At 34.6% G+C, this 17775-nt stretch overlaps 1 protein-coding gene across 1 annotated transcript in view; it reads left to right on the top strand.

Annotated features, from left to right (window-relative positions):
* The window catches only part of LOC310650412 (histone deacetylase 9-like), a gene marked incomplete at both ends in the record, with an annotated part of 104019 nt that overhangs the window by 82384 nt on the left and 3860 nt on the right, over positions 1-17775 (top strand). Inside the window, 3 exon segments of the mRNA XM_083379396.1 lie at positions 4375-4516; positions 5025-5216; positions 6263-6480. Coding sequence (XP_083235522.1) covers positions 4375-4516; positions 5025-5216; positions 6263-6480 — 552 coding nt within the window.

Here is a 17775-nt window from a genome sequence, read left to right as displayed (position 1 = left end):
TTGTAAAATAAACCCTGACATTTCCGTTAAAAAGAATAGACAGACACATGATAAGGAAGAATTGGGAATATGACATATTTTTGTTAACCATCAGGCAAACTATTTAAAACAATTCTTAAATATATGAATGTATTAATTATAATTACATTCTGGACTTGGATCCATGCATCAAAGAAACTTATAAAGACTTAATTTAAAAATTATTTCCCTGTAAAAATCTTATTGTTTAGCATGTAATTTGCATATTTTGCATTATGCTGATTTCTACTAAATTCAATAAAAATGAAGAAATGGAAAAACATTTGCAAGATTGCAACCTGTGAAATCTTTTGATGAAAAAAAATAGCATAAGGGAAAGTAATTTGTCAGATAGAAAGCTAAAGGGATAATTCTTCAGGTCATTGGCAGGACACTAACCTCTGAAGAGTGCGAAGCCCAGTTCAGTCTCCAACAGTGACTTTTTCTAATAACGAATTAATTGTATGTGTGAACTCTGATCCAAGGCCAGGCGTGTGACCTCTTCACACTGATAAGTAGCTTCTTTTTGGCCCCTTCCCTAAAAGGTTACATTGATAGCTAACATGTGGTATTTTTGAGTCATAAAGCTCTTTATAAGATTCCAGGAAGTTAAAAATATAGCATCTCAAAATGCACTAATCCATACAGCAGTACTTTCAACACATAAAGTTTAATTCACATAAGAAAATAATGCTGCATCATCTGTTAATTCTTCACACATTCTTCTTCTTTGCCTTCTGAAAAGATTCTGCTATATGTTTCATCATATTAAGCAATAAAATGGGAGAGACTTTCTCCACTATAATTAAGAAATAGGTTCTCATAATCTAGTTTTAAATGTCTTTTATATTGGAGTAGGAAAAAACATGTTTGCATGCCTTAAAAGGAATATTTTGGGTGAATATTAAAACAAACTAATTTATTATTATATTATATTGTATTATTTATTCTGCTGTTGAAATGTTAATTAGGGAACAAGGCCATCATTTAATGGCTAAAACGTATGGTGTGCATGGAGAAGATCCTGTAAAAAAGGATTTTGATGTAAAATACTATATACCTGCTGCTGAAGATGTAAGAGAAGAGTAACCTCTATTCAGCAAGAGACCTGCTTTAATATAAAGATTTTTCTATGTTCCATTGTGTTTTAAATATATATTGGTTGTATGAAAATATTTTCAATCTGCTTATTCATATATTGTGTTAGGATAAATGGATTATATCAATTTCAAGTTTACAGTATTTTAAACAAAGTGAAATTAGGTTTTTTAAGCATTTATTTATTTCAGGTGGAAGTGTTGATTTCAACTATCAAAAATATGCATATTAGAAAATAAATTGCAGAAACATAATTGCTTATGATAGTAGAAATAGCTTTCACAGTTCTAGTTTAGGTGCATACATTCCACATCATTAAATTATTCTGATTGTAGAAATGCCTATAAATAGAAAAATCAATTCTTATCTAATCTTATCCCAATGTTCTTCTATTATATTTTATATAATTTTGTAGTATTATATGTTATATAATTTCTATAGATCAGAGTTATACTTATTTAAATATGTAGCTATTTACTATAATTAAAACATCCTATCAGTTTACAGTTGTACTGAGAACACTCAGGGAACTAGGGAATGTTCTATAGAGAAGGTGTAAAACCTCTTCAATGGCCTGACTAATTGAGAAGAAACTGGTCTCAAAGTACTTGACTTTTTAGAACAAACTGGTTACTTTAAGTCTTGCAGCACATCAATCCTAATTCCCTTGGATTTTGGTGTCTGTTTTGCATAGTCTTCCATTTCAGCTCCCCAAATAGAAAATGCTTCAAAATTTAAATGCAAATAGAGAAACAACAGATTTCATTGAAGTATTCTGTTTGTTTGCTGTAGCTTATTATATGGTTTTTTTAAATTAAGAACTCCATAAGAATTTCATCTTAGATTTATTTTTAATGACAACTCCTCTAAGATCAGGAAGATAGTATTTACATCAAGAAAAACCTTTTTAAAGTTTTTCACCATAGGCCAGGGGTGTCAAACTGCCGGCCTGCGGGCCAGTTGCATCATATGGAGGCTGCACCCACCCCAGCTCCGGCAATGCAAAAAAGGCATGACACATCGCAATACGTCACATGACATAGCAAGTTTGACACCCATGCCATAGGCCATATATTCTGTGTGTAGAGGACAACCAGTCATGAGTCCATGGTCAAAACTTGTGGGAGAATCTGACTTGGCAATGTAAATCATATCAGATGGGAATGAAAGAAGGTTCTATATACCAACCCAAATAATTGACCCATCATTATTATTTTTATTGAGAAACAATAGCATTCAAGGATTCCCATCATAAATATTTCCATGCCCTACATAAGTATGGTAGGGTTTGAACTTGGGATATTTTGAATCAGTATGTGCTTTACCATGGAGCCACAACCCTTGCCTAAGATGCATGTAATAGTAATTAGTCTGAAGTTCTTCCCTGTACAGAATATTCTCATTGGGCCTGACATTTTGTGGCTTCTTCTGATCTGTATTAACCAAGTTGTATGACATTTCCTGGACTAACTGATCACAGAGAATAACCATTTATTCCACTAGATATTGCTGTGCTGCTCTTTACACCATTTCAGAATAGCTATTATGAACCATTACTGGTGGGAAGCTATGATGTCTTTTGAATTAAATACATACAAATTAAATAATATCAAGTGTATTTTTAATGATAAAAATGATTTTAATGATACACTTTAATGATACATGCAAGCTTTAAAGCTTAGTTTTAAATACCATTAATCATATATTTAAAGATGTGGCATTTAAAAATATATTAAATAATATGTGTAAAAGTATATACATCAATTGTTGTGAAATGTAAAGAAATATAGATTAAAATATTCATTCTACAATGTTCTAAGTAAAAAACAGTCCAAAAGCTAATATACCACTTGCATGTTGACATCTATAAAATATAAACATTTCACAAAAAAATGTTATTCTATTTTATTTTCACGTGAACATGACTAAAAATAGTTTACACTGCTGCATGTTTTCAGTACAATTTTAATGGATGACCTATATAGATAATTCCTTTATGATGTCAGTGATAGGTTTAGTCTCCAAACAAACTCTATAGGAAGGTTATGTTTTGGAATAACATCCTGTGTTTTTGTGCTGTTCAACTCTTTACTGATGGTCTGAGGTTGCATTGTATTAACTCTAGGTATTTTCCAGCGTTAATTGATATCCCAGGTTTGTCCAGAGGAAAATCTACAGCTCCACACAACATGCTTGACAAGTTATTATATTTATTTTAGTCAAAGCTTGAGTGCACAGGATCCCTCATAGAGGTGGTCTATTATTGGAGTGCCATATGCTTTTTGTTTGGGAAGAAAGCAGTCACTGTGTCATACTGTTACAGAGAGTATTCTTTTTCAAGGATGTTGTTCCCCTGAGGACCATATCATGCCAGAGTTCCAGAGTCCAGTAAGACCTTTTGCAGTTCTTATTGTGTAAAAAAATCTGGGAGGGAGGGAAGAGTTAAACAATAACAACAAAAAAAGGTAATTCTAGAAGGTGTAGTCGACCACATGTTGAAGAACATGAATATCAGAGAAGGAAAGGGTAAAACTAACATTTTCATTAAGAAAATGCAATAACCATCAGAAAAGCAAGTTTCATGTTTTATCTGACGTAGAGTGACTAACTACTTAGAGACTATTTAAATATAAATAGTTAAATCGTGTTAAATCGTGAAAAAGCATGTTATATTATCTCAGATATATAGGAAGAAAAATAATAATGTATCTAAGTTCAATATTTTGGCTGATATCTGAAATTAAGGAGCCGTACACCTTATGAGCCCTGTGGGATGAATTGGAACCAAATAACCAATGCACAATATATAAGCTTAGATAAATAGTGTTACCGTTATAGATGAAGAAGAGAAAGTGGCGATTCCCAAATGTCAGGCTTGCAGTATTTATTATCCCTCAACCACATCCAGCATATCAGGTGCCAACAAAACACTTGGCAATTCTGCTGCGTTTGCTGTTCCATGCAAGCAGAATGAACAAGTAATTTGAAGATTAACCTATTAAACTATTACAGTCCAGGTATACTGGAGATGAGCTCTGAGTTTCAAGTAGGCTGTGAATTAATTCTCCATTCTATGTTCCAATGGCTTGAAATTATTAGCCGTAATTGTGAAATTGTGTTCTTGAAGTTTTTCATTATCAGGATTTCAATGGAATGCTACTAGTGTAAAAGAGAAAGCATTTCCTCTTGTTTGTTCAACAAAGACATGGAAATATTTTTGGCTAGCCAAACATGATCTTTTTTAAAAAATTTCTGCAGGATATGGTTCCACAACATTGCATTCTCATCAATGAAGAATCAATGAACCTTTTGAATATCTATGCATCTCCTTCTTTACCTAACATCACTTTAGGACTCCCGGCAGTACAACCAGCACTCACAGTAAGTGACTGGTTTAGGAGTACTTTTGCTAACTTTAGTTAAGATGTGTTTGTATATTTTCAAGGCGTTACTTCAAGGCAGAGTTAAAATAATACAGAATTATTTCAAATAAAAAAATATATACTGTTGAAATAGAGAGCCTTTATTTTACATTTTCCCTTAATAATTTTGTTTTTATTTCAAGTAAAGAAACAAATTATCATAGATCTATTAATTTTCAACTTATGTATACCCAAAGGCAATTTAATTCTTTTGACTGACACTTTTTGTATTTATCTTTTACCAACTTCTTTGTCTGACAATAAGTAAATTTGGGAAATTGACACAAATATGAAATGCTAAATTACAATAAGGGCTGAATATGCCTCTTTCACCTGCCATATCTCTATATTAAACATTAGCTTATGCTGTGAGAATAATAAAGTTTTTAAAACTGCTTTGTTCAGTTTTTAAATGTGCAATTTGGAAGTTGTGGTTTTTTTTAACGTTGTCTTCATTTGCTCTGTAGGTGCCATCACCATTTGCAGAAAAACAAAAGAATGAGATGCAGTTAATCAAGCAAGGAGTGGCCATGTCTAGTCAGCCCAGGGGGACTATCAGTTCACTTTCAAGTCCTCAGCCCATTGTTCCAGAGGGAAAACCAAACTATAGCCATCAGGCTATCTTGCAACATTTGCTATTGAAGGAGAAAATGAGGCAGCAAAAACTTCTACCCACAGGTAATTATGAAAGAATTATTGGGAAAAGACTTTATTTGTAATCAAAAATTCAACTGTAGACAAAAATAGGAAGTTGCCTTGAACTAACCCAATATCTGCTGTCTCAAGGATAAACAATCCTCAGTTAAGAGTTCACCTGCAAACCTTAAATTGTTTTTATGTTGCCCCTAAAACACACTGTGACCCAAATGCCCTAGTTTCTTCCCAAGTGTGTATTTTTCCCAGTTTTAGGCACAAAATAGAATACAATTATCATTGAATTATACAATGTGTAAAGTATAAAATAAACATGAATCCCATCTTATTCTCCCAAAATCCCAGTTCTAGAATACACAAGACCAGTCCATTTATATGTAATTTTAAATAGCAAAAAAAAAATCCCCAAGCCAAAGAATAGTCTCTAGATAATCTTGAACATATATTAATTGTCAGGATCAGTGGACTGGTTATTCAAATCTTTTAGAAGAGATACAAAGGATAGAAATATGAATTTTTTACATTTTATCCACCAGCATTTTGCTTTCATCAAACTCATTAACTTTTATATTCTGAATTGTTTAAAATATTAATGTAATCATTGTGTGAACATTTCTATCATTCTAATTTATACTATATCAAATGTTACTTTAAAAAAACAGAAATCTTAATACCGAATTCATAAATTGCTATTTTCTACTTTAAGCGAATTGGTTCTAGTTTGATTCAGACTGTCCAAATTATTTTCTTGTCTTGTTGGTTTTATTCAGAAAATCAATTTAATTTGCACATCCAGATTTATGGCCCATTTTATGCAAATTAATTTGGGGACTAAATACAAGTATGTACTTGTACAGTCTCAATGATAAATCAAATTGCAGATATTAAATTCAGTTTGATGTTTGCAGTGAATTGTTTTTTCAGTTTGAAAAAACTATGTACATTGGTGATTCAAATATCACACATGCCTAATTCTATATTCAGTTAGCTCAATTTTATAAAAAATGGTAATGATAGTCTTACATTTCATTGGCTTTTCTTTTGATGAGAGGTATATTGTTGACCTGCAGGTACAGGGCCTCTTCATCCACAGTCACCATTGGCAACAAACGAAAGAATCTCACCTAACCTAAGAGCTGCACACAAGTTACCTCGACACAGGCCACTAAACAGAACTCAGTCTGCTCCCCTCCCTCAAAGCACTTTGGCTCAACTTGTCATTCAGCAACAGCATCAGCAGTTTCTGGAGAAGCAGAAACAGTATCAGCAGCAAATTCACATGAACAAAGTAAGTTTTTATTTGATTGCAGTACATAACAGATATAGAAATATGCATAATATACACATATTCAGGGAGGAAAAATAGCTAGGTATAAGTTCAGTTTACAGTAGAGATGCTTTTACACAATTTTTTAAAAAATTATTGCCAAGCATTAGATTTTCTGTGAGTGTGATTTATACAACAGTATCTTGGCTTAATGAATAAAAATATTAACACATCTTTTCTGCAACCTCGCTTTTCTTTCTGCAAGTGCTTTTCAAAGCAGAGCAGAGCTCAATTAACCATCACTTTCTATTTCTATTTCATCTAAACTAGAAAATTACAGTTATAAGTATTGGAACAAGCCAGGATTTCAAATCATATTAATGGGAGAATCCTGCTTTATATTCATGCATGCAAGAAGGGAGATTGGGAATAGCATCATGAAATCCAAGGCTAATTTATAGTTCCACTTATTAAGTTGAGATTTGATAGTTCATACACTGTCTATATATTTTCTAAACAGGCAATTATGCATAATGTTACATAATGGAAATAGTTATTTTAATTTACAACAACATTGCACAAAACTAAAAACTGGAAATTAGTAAGTATTCCCCTTCTAGAATGTAGGAACTTATTGTCACTGCATTTTAGGCCTATACAATTTTTGTTACAATTAAAAAGAATCTAAGTACTTAATGATCAGAACATAATTATTCATTATCATCATTTATTTGTTGTATGATCATTTTATGTCATTCTTAGAATGATAGAATATTTTGTAATGTATTTTATACATCTATTTCATATATTTATTCTTGTAGGAATTTATTTATGCAAATTCTAGAACTCCTGAGTATAAATTATTTTTTCTCTAATTGTGATAGTAGATATAATCATATAACAAAAATAATTTCAAAATATGTTACATCCATCTTACTAGGTAATTTTTCCTCCTTGAGCTGCAGATTCTTTAGGTTGCCTTCGATTCCTATTCCATGTTTTTAAAATTCCCAATCAAATTAGAAACACAACCTGAAGTTTAACTAAATAGTTTGTGTAGTGGTTTGATTATTTAAATCTCATTTTAATTAGGAAAAATGAAGACTAGAAAACTTCAAAGTTTAGATCTGATCCTTGTATGTTAACCCTTCTCAACTTGAGTGTTTTGATTATTCAACTTCAACTCTACTGGGCTTTTCATTTACTATGTGTTCCATATGTTTAATCAAAATGGCATCTTGAAACTCCCAGGTTTTCAATATATTTTGCCATCGTGCAGTTGCTTCAAAAAAAGGAATCTTTTATTACTGTTTGAAAGACAGAATCTCTTAGATATTTATCTCCAGAAATACAGCATAATGATTAGCTGCATTTCATGTTTTTTTCCATAAAAACTATTTCAATTGGTATTGTTTTCTTATGTTTTCAGGCATGTTATTATTTCTGTTATATTAGTCTCTTAAGATCATTATCATCATCATCCAAACCATTGTAGAATAAAAACTTCTTCACTGCAGGTTTTGGCCTGCAATGTAACCAATCAGGCTAGTCTAGTGAAAGTTAATAGATACCTAACAATTTCTTCATCAAGAGCTGAAGGAGAGTGACTGGCCCAAAATTATCTAGATTGCTTCTGTAGCTAAGTGAATACTACAATATGAATCTTCCCAGTCCTAATCCAGTACCATAACCACTAGATTACATAGGCACTCGTAGCCATATACGGCCATCTAGAAATGCAACATGGTCTGCCAAATACAAAATAATATCTCCTGATTTTTATCATTCTAAACAGGAAGCCAAGGTAGTTGGTCTGCCATGTTTAGATGGCCTACAATTCATAGTCAATAAGCTACAATTATATCACAATTGAAAGAATGGTATATTGAAAAACATATTTTTAGTGCTGTAGGAACTTCAGTGGGAAAGAAATGCATATAAAAGATTAGCATGTCAAAGCCTGCCATTTACCATTAGGTTGAGACTTAATGGAGGTAATAGAAGAACTGGGGCAGAAATCCTAGTCAGAACAGTTCCCCCATGATGTTATACGGAGTATGCAACAAAAATTCATTTTAATGTATGCTGATTAGTGTATATTCAAAGTGACAACAAAATTATTATTATATTCTATATGGAGTTGTGATTAAGTGATTTAGCCAATTTAGAACTTTTTGAGAACTTCTTAAAATAAAGGTGGAATGTCAGCAACATCAAAAGCAGTGGCTATGTTCTAATAATGAAGCTTATAATAATAATAATAATGATAATGATAATAGAGTTGGAAGGGACCTTGGAGGTCTTCTAGTCCAACCCCCTGCTCAGGCAGAAAACCCTGTACCATTTCAGACAAATGGTTGTCCAGTCTCTTCTTAAAAACTTCCAGTGTTGGAGCATTCACAATTTCTGGAGGCAGGTTGTTCCACTGATTAATTTTTCTAACTGTCAGGAAATATTTCCTTAGTTCTAGGTTGTGTCTCTCTTTGATTAGTTTTCATCCATTGCTTCTTATCCTGCCTTCAGGTGCTTTGGAGAATAGCCTGACTCCCTCTTCTTTGTGGCAACCCCTGAGATATTGGAACACTGCTATCGTTCTCTTCATTAAACTAAACATACCTTAAGGACCTGCCTCAATTAGGTCTCCCAAGAAAGCAGAACTATTGAAACAGGCATTGTCTCAAAAGGAACTTTTTATTGAGAGTTAGTGATAGCAAGGAAGCAAAGCAAGGTCTGAGGAAATAGCCCCTGCAAGCAGTATATCAAAAGCAGTATTGGTTACTTCTTCCCCCAGGGTCCCCACTGTCCATTTGAATCTCAGCCAATCCACAGGTGATGTCTTGTCTTGATAACTGGCTCCTTTGGTGCACTCTTTAAGGTCTCTTTCGGTGTCATTTCCCTCTGGCTCCAAACCATCTTCCAGATAAGGGTGATGGTATTTGGCTGCATTCCTTCCCCTGGGTGAAGGGTAGTGTGGCATGGGCAAAGCAAAGCATATTGTATATTCCTGCAGTGGAATCCCCCCTCCCAACAGAATGGCAGGCCCCAAAACATGCTTATAGAAGCATGTATAGGTTAGATAGAATGGTAATACATTTCTTTGGGAATCTGACCTATACCCAGTTCCAGCAACCATTCTTTATGTTTTAGCCTCCAGTCCTTTAGTCATCTTTGTTGCTCTTCTCTATACTCTTTCTAGAGCAGACATGTCAAACACAAGGCCCGGGGGCCGGATCCGGCCCGCGAAGTGGTTTCATGCGGCCCGCGAAGCCATCCTGGAAACAGTGAGGGAACGGCCCACACTGCCTTGGCCCTGGCCCAGAGACCCTCCTTCTGCCAGAAACCCTCAGATCTGTCCCAGTCCTGCCCAGGCCCTCATAGGCACCCTTGATGCGAACGATGTAGAGCTGGCCACGCCCACCCAGTAGGCCATATGCACTCTAGCCACGCCCACCCAGTAGGCCATGCCCACCATGGCCATACCCACCCGGCCCCCTGAGGGCAACCACAGTGCTGATGTGGCCCTCAATGAAATTGAGTTTGACACCCCTGTTCTAGAGTCTAAACAACTTTTTTACATTGTGGTGACCAAAACTGGATGCAATATTCCAACTGTGGCCTTACCAAGGCATTATAAAGTGGTATTAATACTTCACGTGATCTTGATTCTATCCCTTTGTTAATGCAACCTAGCACTATGTTGGCTTTTTTGGCACCTGCAGTACACTGCTGGCTCATATTTAAATGATTGTCCACTAGGACATCCCTCTCACAGTTACTACTATTGGGCAAGGTACCACCTGTACTTGTGCATTTGGTTTTTCTTGCCTAAATGTAGGACCTTACTTTTTTCACCATTGAATTCCATTTTGTTAGATAACGCCCAATGTTCATGTCTGTCAAGATCCTTCTGTATCTTAAGCCTATCTTCTGGAGTGTTGGATATTCCTGCCAGCTTGGTGTCGTCTGCAAATTTGATGAGTTTCCTATCTACCCCCCCATCCAAATGATTGATGAAGATGTTGGAAGAGCACTGGGCCCAGAGCAGAGCCTGTGGCACATCACCACATACTTCCCTCCATGTAGATGCAGTTCCATTGAGGACTACATGCTGAGTATGGCTGGTCAGCCAGCTACAAATCCATCTGGTGGTGATGCTGTCTAGCCCACATTTTTCTATCTTATCTAGTTGTAGGTTGTGGTCTACTAAATACCTTACTGAAGTCCAAGTAAATTATATCCACAGCATTCCTCTGGTCCACTAATTTTGTCACCTGGTCAAAGAATGCAGTAAGATTTGCCTGGCATGATCTGTTTTTGACAAACCCATGTTGGCTTTTACTAATGACCTTGTTTGCCTCTAGGTGTTCGCTAATTAGTTGTTTGATTATCTTTTCCAGAACCTTCCCAGGTATTGAGATCAGGCTGATAGGTTTCCTGGATCCGCTTTTTTTATTTTTTTTGAAGATGGGAACTACATCAGCTCTTTTCCAGTCCTTTTCTATTAATAAAAATTGGGAAAACTATGTTACTGTAGATTTCCCCCTGTAAGAAAATATTTATATTTTTTATGTTAAAATAGTACTGGAATCAATTATATTTCTTTATAATCAATTCCAGATGTAAACCAACACAGTGATTAGAGTGACAACTATAAATACTAACAGAGGCCCGAAATATAGATTTCACTGGAATAGTTCTACTATAAAAAGAAAAAAAAACAAGTAAATTGAAGCAACAATTTAGTAATATTTCAGTTTAGTGAAAAAGAAAAAAAATCGCAGATAGTTTCTTCTGTCATTTGTCAGAGAACCAGGTTTTGATGTAGGAAACAATATCCCTTCTCATTGGAGGTTTATACCTATGGGATGCAATACAGTGACCTTCTCAAAACATTTTAGCCGAGATGCAAATTTTGACATCTCCTCTAGAAGTCAGCAGAGATCATGCCCTGACTTTCTGAAAAATGGATGTGTGGAAACCTGAACTCGGCTTCCTATTTAAAGATACTTTGCTGTTGCCAGATTTAATATAATTCTATCAAGATGACAGCTTGTTTCCCTGTAGAATCCTTTGATCATAATTTTTAGAACTCCATTCTGCTCAATAAAAGGAATAAAATTCTGGCAGTTCCAGTTAAATAAATTGTCATAGATATCAAAAGACTGTCACTGCAGCAGAACTTTTACTGTTTCAAGTATCTCTGATGTAAAAGATGCCATTCCTATTCACACCATGTATACCAGACTATTTTCAGTCATCGACCAGCTCCCATGTTTGCTTCCTCCAAGAAGCAACTATTTCCCGCAAATAAACTTTCAAGCAGTATAGTATATACTATACTATACTATACTATACTATAGCATAGCATAGCATAGCATAGCATAGCATAGCATAGCATAGCATAGCATAGTATAGTAGGTACCTTGCTCAATAGTAGTAATTGTGAGAGGGATCTCGGAGTCCTAGTGGACAATCACTTACATATGAGCCAGCAGTGTGCTGCAGATGCCAAAAAAGCCAACACAGTGCTAGGCTGCATTAACAGAGAGATAGAATCAAGATCATGTGAAGTATTAATACCACTTTACAATGCCTTGGTAAGGCCACACTTGGAATACTGCATCCATTTTTGGTCACCATGATGTAAAAAAGATGTGGAGACTCTGGAAAGAGTACAGAGAAGAGCAACAAAGATTATTAGAGGTCTGGAGGCTAAAACATATAGGGAACGGCTGCTGGAATTGGGTATGTGTAGTTTAATGAAGAGAAGGACTAGAGGTGACATGATAACAGTGTTCCAATATCTCACGAGCTGCCACAAAGAAGAGGGAGTCAAGCTATTCTCCAAAGCGCCCAAAGGCAGGACAACAAGCAATGGATGGAAACTAATCAAGGAGAGAAGCAACCTAGAACTAAGGAGAAACTTCCTGACAGTTAGAACAATTAACCAGTGGAACAACCTGCCTCCAGAAGCTGTGAATACTCCAACACTGGAAGTTTTTAAGAAGAGACTGGACAGCCATTTGCCTGAAATGGTATAGGGTTTCCTGCCTGAGCAGGGGGTTGGACTAGATGACCTCCAAGGTCCCTTCCAACTTTACTACTATTATGATTACTATAGTGCTTTACTACTTTAGTACCTAGCATTGGGAGGCATACTGTCTCTGATCTAGGGCATAAAATCTAGTCAGGATGATTAATAATCATTAGTTGTTATTAAATTGATAGCCATCTTTATAGCTTATGATAAAAAGTAGATGTACTGTGCAAAGATATATTTCTTTTTCATTTGATAAAATCCACACCATTCAGTCTAGTGGCATCTATAAACTTTCACTCTTTTTGTCAGGATAATGAAAGCATTAACTTATCTCAAGCCCCAGCCCTTTCTATGTGTCATAACCTTTAGAAAAAAGTGAAACTTCATAGCACTTTGCCTATCTTACAGATAATTCTGATTCAGATTCATTTTCTCATAATGTGAGAAAAATAAAAAAAACGTACTGTAACATTCTATCCAATTTCTTCCACATCATCACCTAATTTAAATTCTGTTATAACCTTTCTATCTACTCATTTTTTAAGCTACAAACTTTCATTGTTGTAAATTTCAAGTTGTATGTTCCCCTAAAATTGACAGAACTGAGGATGGTTCTATAGATTTGAATGGAGGTATTTTTCCTTTTTTTCACAACAGCCACACACTGGATTGTATTCTCAGTCAGTATTTATAGAATTCTAATATTCTTCTCCTGATCTATTTCTACCTGTTCCATATCACATGAAATTAAATATTGTTTTCTGATACCAACTAAAACTCATACATTCTCTGGAGAGGCAAAAAGACCTAGTCTAGATTGCTAAAAACTACTTCTGATGTCCTGAGGTTTTCCTGTTAGAGTTGGCAACTATAAATTATTCACTTATAATTATTAATTTATTCATTATTCAAAGAAGTACATATACCTAATACCAAAGATCTGTTTTTTAAAAAATCCAGATTAATCAATTTTCCTATCAAGAGTATCTCATTTGTCTGAATTGACAACAAATTTGTTTGCCTTTGTCTATCTCAAACACCTGTTCTACAATGAATGAGATGTTGAGTTTCAGTCAAAGTTTGAGAGCACTTTAGCCAAACTTCTAGTATATCTACCCTTTGCTAAGATACAAATATGAAATTGGAGAAATGTTTTATATTAAAATTCTCCAAGGACTATGTTCCTAATCTGACAACCTAGTCCTCCTACAGTCAATCTAGAGCAAACATAAATCTAGAGGAGTCATGTATCACACATATCTGTAAAATACCAAACACAAATAGTTGTTCTTGACTTAGCAGCTAAAGTTACAGCCTATGGAAAATGCCTTGAGCCACTTGCAGAAAATCCATCCTTAAGATTGTAACAACATCCATATCTGTAGAGCTATCCCAAAGCCTTAGAATGATATGGCAGATTCCTAATCCTTGCAATGAACTGCAGTCTTGCCGTGTGGAACAGAACTCTTAATTGTAAACAATAAATAATTGTTCCATTGTGTAATTCACATGTTTCTTAATCACCTACACTAGATATTTTTGAGTTATTATAGCAAAATTTGCTTATTTTTTATAAAATATTAATTTTTTACTTAATGAAGACAATTTCTCTAAATGGATTTTATTCAGGTTGAAAGAAGAAAAATCTATATGTTTTCATTATTTAAATAAACAGCTGCTTACTGCCAGAAGTGATTAAATGCATGGATGGATCTGTACATAATATTGCTTTTAGCTAAACTGACTAGTATAAATTATGTACCTTGGGAATTTATGTCATGCTTTTTGGAGTACTTTGCAGAGAGCATGCAGCCTAATTTATCTCTACTGTCCTTTATTTTACTCCTATTAGTAGGTCCTTTTGTCCTTTGAATATCTACATGGCTATTTAATCTCAAGAACAGCAGGAAAGTTTATATTTTATGAAGGCTAACACTTGGGGGGAAAGTTTGGGAATGTTTATTTATGTACTGTACTGTACTGCATTCAGTAGCCAGTTTACTTAGATTTTCATGTTGACTAAAACTGCTTGCTGTCTCCCCCCACCCCTGCCCCCCATTTAGCTGGACTTGCAAATTTCTTGTAATTTCTGGGATACAAAAAATTAAAATGAAATTGTTCAGGTATTACTTATTAGAAGCTGATTTCTTTTGCATTTTAATAATTTGCAAACACTGGTTTGTGAAGAAAGAGACATAAATTTTAATTTAGTCGTTAGTTCAAATAGACTATACATTCTTTTTTATATATACAAGTTTTATTGATTTTTTAATATTTAAATATACATGTATTTGTGAAGCAATATGGTGGTTGGGTAGTCAAAATAACAAATAACAAGTTGTAAACAGTTCAGGTTGCATCAACAGGGATTCCCTCTCTGATTCCCTTAATTATCACATAGTCCAAAATAGCCAAGTTAATACATTTATAGTTGCAACCTAGTCAAAACAAAATTTTCAATATATTTTCACTAATACATATCAATATTTTTTTTATTTTTTATTTCAATTCCATTTATATCCCGCCCTTCTCCGAAGACTCAGGGGGGCTTACAAGCTTAGCAGTAGCCTTCATTCTATGTATATGCCTGCTTATTAGGGCTTTCGCCAGGCCCCCCAAGCAGCATTATTACAAAGTCAGCTTATTGCCCCCAACAATCTGGGTCCTCATTTTACCTACCTCGAAAGGATGAAAGGCTGAGTCAACCTTGAGCCTGGTGGGATGCGAACCTGCATTAATTGCAGGCAGCTGGTGTTACTTAAGGAGGCATTAGCCCACTGCTCCACCAAGGCTCTTATCCTGTTTTTAAAGTTTATCTAATTGCAATAGAGTATTCTAGAATAGTTATATTTTTTAGAAATTCCCCTTAATACATTGAAAGGTATTTTATAATCTATCTTTAGGAATCCCAATCAGGCTTCCCTTTTGGCATCTTTAAATTCTCAAATGTATCTCCCTTTCTTCCTATACCCCTTATTTAAATCCAGGAAGAATATCCAAATGTCAGTTTTGCAAAGAAAGTGGCATTTTCAATTCACCTTCCCCAAGCATACAATAGATGAAAAATATAATAGATGAAAACATTTTGATTATTGTTCCAAATTTGGATGTGTTGTGTATTGAACTGTCTGTATTATTGTTAAAAAGTGTTAAGAGCTAATGCCTAATATCTACAACTAGAAGAATGTGTATTTAATTGCTAGAATGGATATTACTAGGGCTGTGATTGCTTCAGAAATGATTGATAGAGAGTACTTCAGGCTTTACATGATAATGGGCACAGCACTTATTTATTAATGTTGCCTGACATTTTCAGCTTAACCAAGATTCAATTTAGCTATACTTAGCTACATATGTGCACAACACAAATATCAAACAATAAAATGTAGGTTAACAGTTGGCCTCTTATAATGATTAGGAGAGTTTTTTTTCTTTTGGGCAACTGTTAAGAAAAAATCTTTGTATGTTGCTTGTATCTGTTCTGTATGTTGAGTAAAATTTAAATAATAAATCTTGTATAACCTGTATCTGTGTATTTGCAGATTATGTGCATGAAAACAAGTATATTCTTTACATTGCCAATCCTACTTCAAATGCTGCTGCTGCCGATGATTTTTACTGTCATGGAGGGTCATGATTTTTTTTCTCTTCACTGAGTGCTTTGAAATATACATGCTAAAATTTCTATGCTTTATATTCAACTGTCAAACATATCTTAAAATGGTGTAACCAGACAGCATTTGGGGTATTATTCAGTAGGAGCTGATGCCAATAACCTGACCTAGCCCATCACCTGCTATGACCCACTATTGGTCATATCAGGCAAATTGAAGGCATGTAGTCTTCCATCCTGATTGAGAATTCTACACATCTTGTTGGAGTTTCCAAGATTAAGAAACACTGCTCTATCTTATGAATGTAGGATTTTGTTCTTTCCTAGAAACTGTCCAATGGTTTGGTTGGCCTCTTTGCACTTTTGATTCTGAAAGGTTTTTCCAGCTTTGAGTTTGTGCTTGCTTTGATTTGTCAGTTTCTTAGTCCTTGAGAGCTTCTAGGAGAGAAATAAAAACATCGCTGATTCCCTAGTCACTTCTGCAAAAATTAGGTTGATCTCCAGTTGCTTTCCTATCACAGCCATATGAGTTCCTTCCCCGTGAATTTCTGATTGGGAGCTACAGACATCTTGTGACAATTGCATGGAAAGGAAGTGGTCAGTTACATTTGGTGGAGCTGAAATATTATTTTTTTAAAAAAATCCAATGAAGGATATTTCAGCAGAAAAATGATCTAAATTTCTTCAGAACACACAGCTGTTCTTGGGGAAATATTACTGTGGAGTTGGTGAAACAGACCTTAGTACCTACTTTCTCTGTATGTGAGAGTGTGTTGTATGTGCACATTCTGAAAATTCGCATGTATAAATATTTTTATGTAGGTTTACAAAAAAGCTTGGAATTTATTTCATATATCAGTACTAAAGTTGCTGTAAATGTGCTTTTTATGTGAACTATGCCAGATGTCATATGAGGGTTGCATCATCTGCCTTATCAGGTCTGCAAGAATAGCATTATAATGCATAACAGAAGAAGAAAAAAAAGATCCCGCTTTGAACTTGAAAGCATGCAGAAGGAGTACAGTGAGGAAATAAATATGTTTCCTAACTGCGCTGTAATCTGGATCTCATTCTGTCTTGGATTCTCTTTAAGGGTAACCCACCTGATGCCGAGCATTGGCATATCAAATGTTTTACAGATGGTCCAGCATCAGTGACTCATGTAGCTGTAGATGATTATCTGTCACACAGATGTTTTAGCTTGTATTTTTCAACTGGCCACTCAGCAGCAACAGTTTCTGGTGGCTCAGCAACAGATGTTTCAAATGTCTGAATATCTTGTCCATTCTGAAGTTCAGCAGCTAGTTCCTTTACATATTTGATCTATTGCAGTAGTTTTGGAAGCAATTGGAGAATGTGTGTTTCCTTGTACAGCTTCTATCTTGAGTTTTATCATCAGACTAGAATAGATAAATATGCTGCTATTCCTTGCTCTTACCCAAATGTGCTGTTGTTTTCAGAAGCAAATCTGGAATCCCAATTGAAATTATTATCAGTCTTTTAATTTTCTTCTTATATTTTCTTCTTCATTCATTCAATCATATATAATTGCAGGTAGTAAAGGCAGATACTAACAGCCCAAGATTGTCAACTTTGCAAACAGCCCACTTATAACATAAATATAATATAAAATTTATAAAGTAAATAATAGCCAAAGTCAGTT

The sequence above is a fragment of the Vipera ursinii genome, assembly GCF_947247035.1.
Source record: "Vipera ursinii genome assembly, chromosome: Z".
Classification (NCBI taxonomy): Eukaryota; Metazoa; Chordata; class Lepidosauria; order Squamata; family Viperidae; genus Vipera; species Vipera ursinii.
Note: the sequence above shows the minus strand (reverse complement) of the source record. Positions and strands in the feature narration are given on the sequence as shown.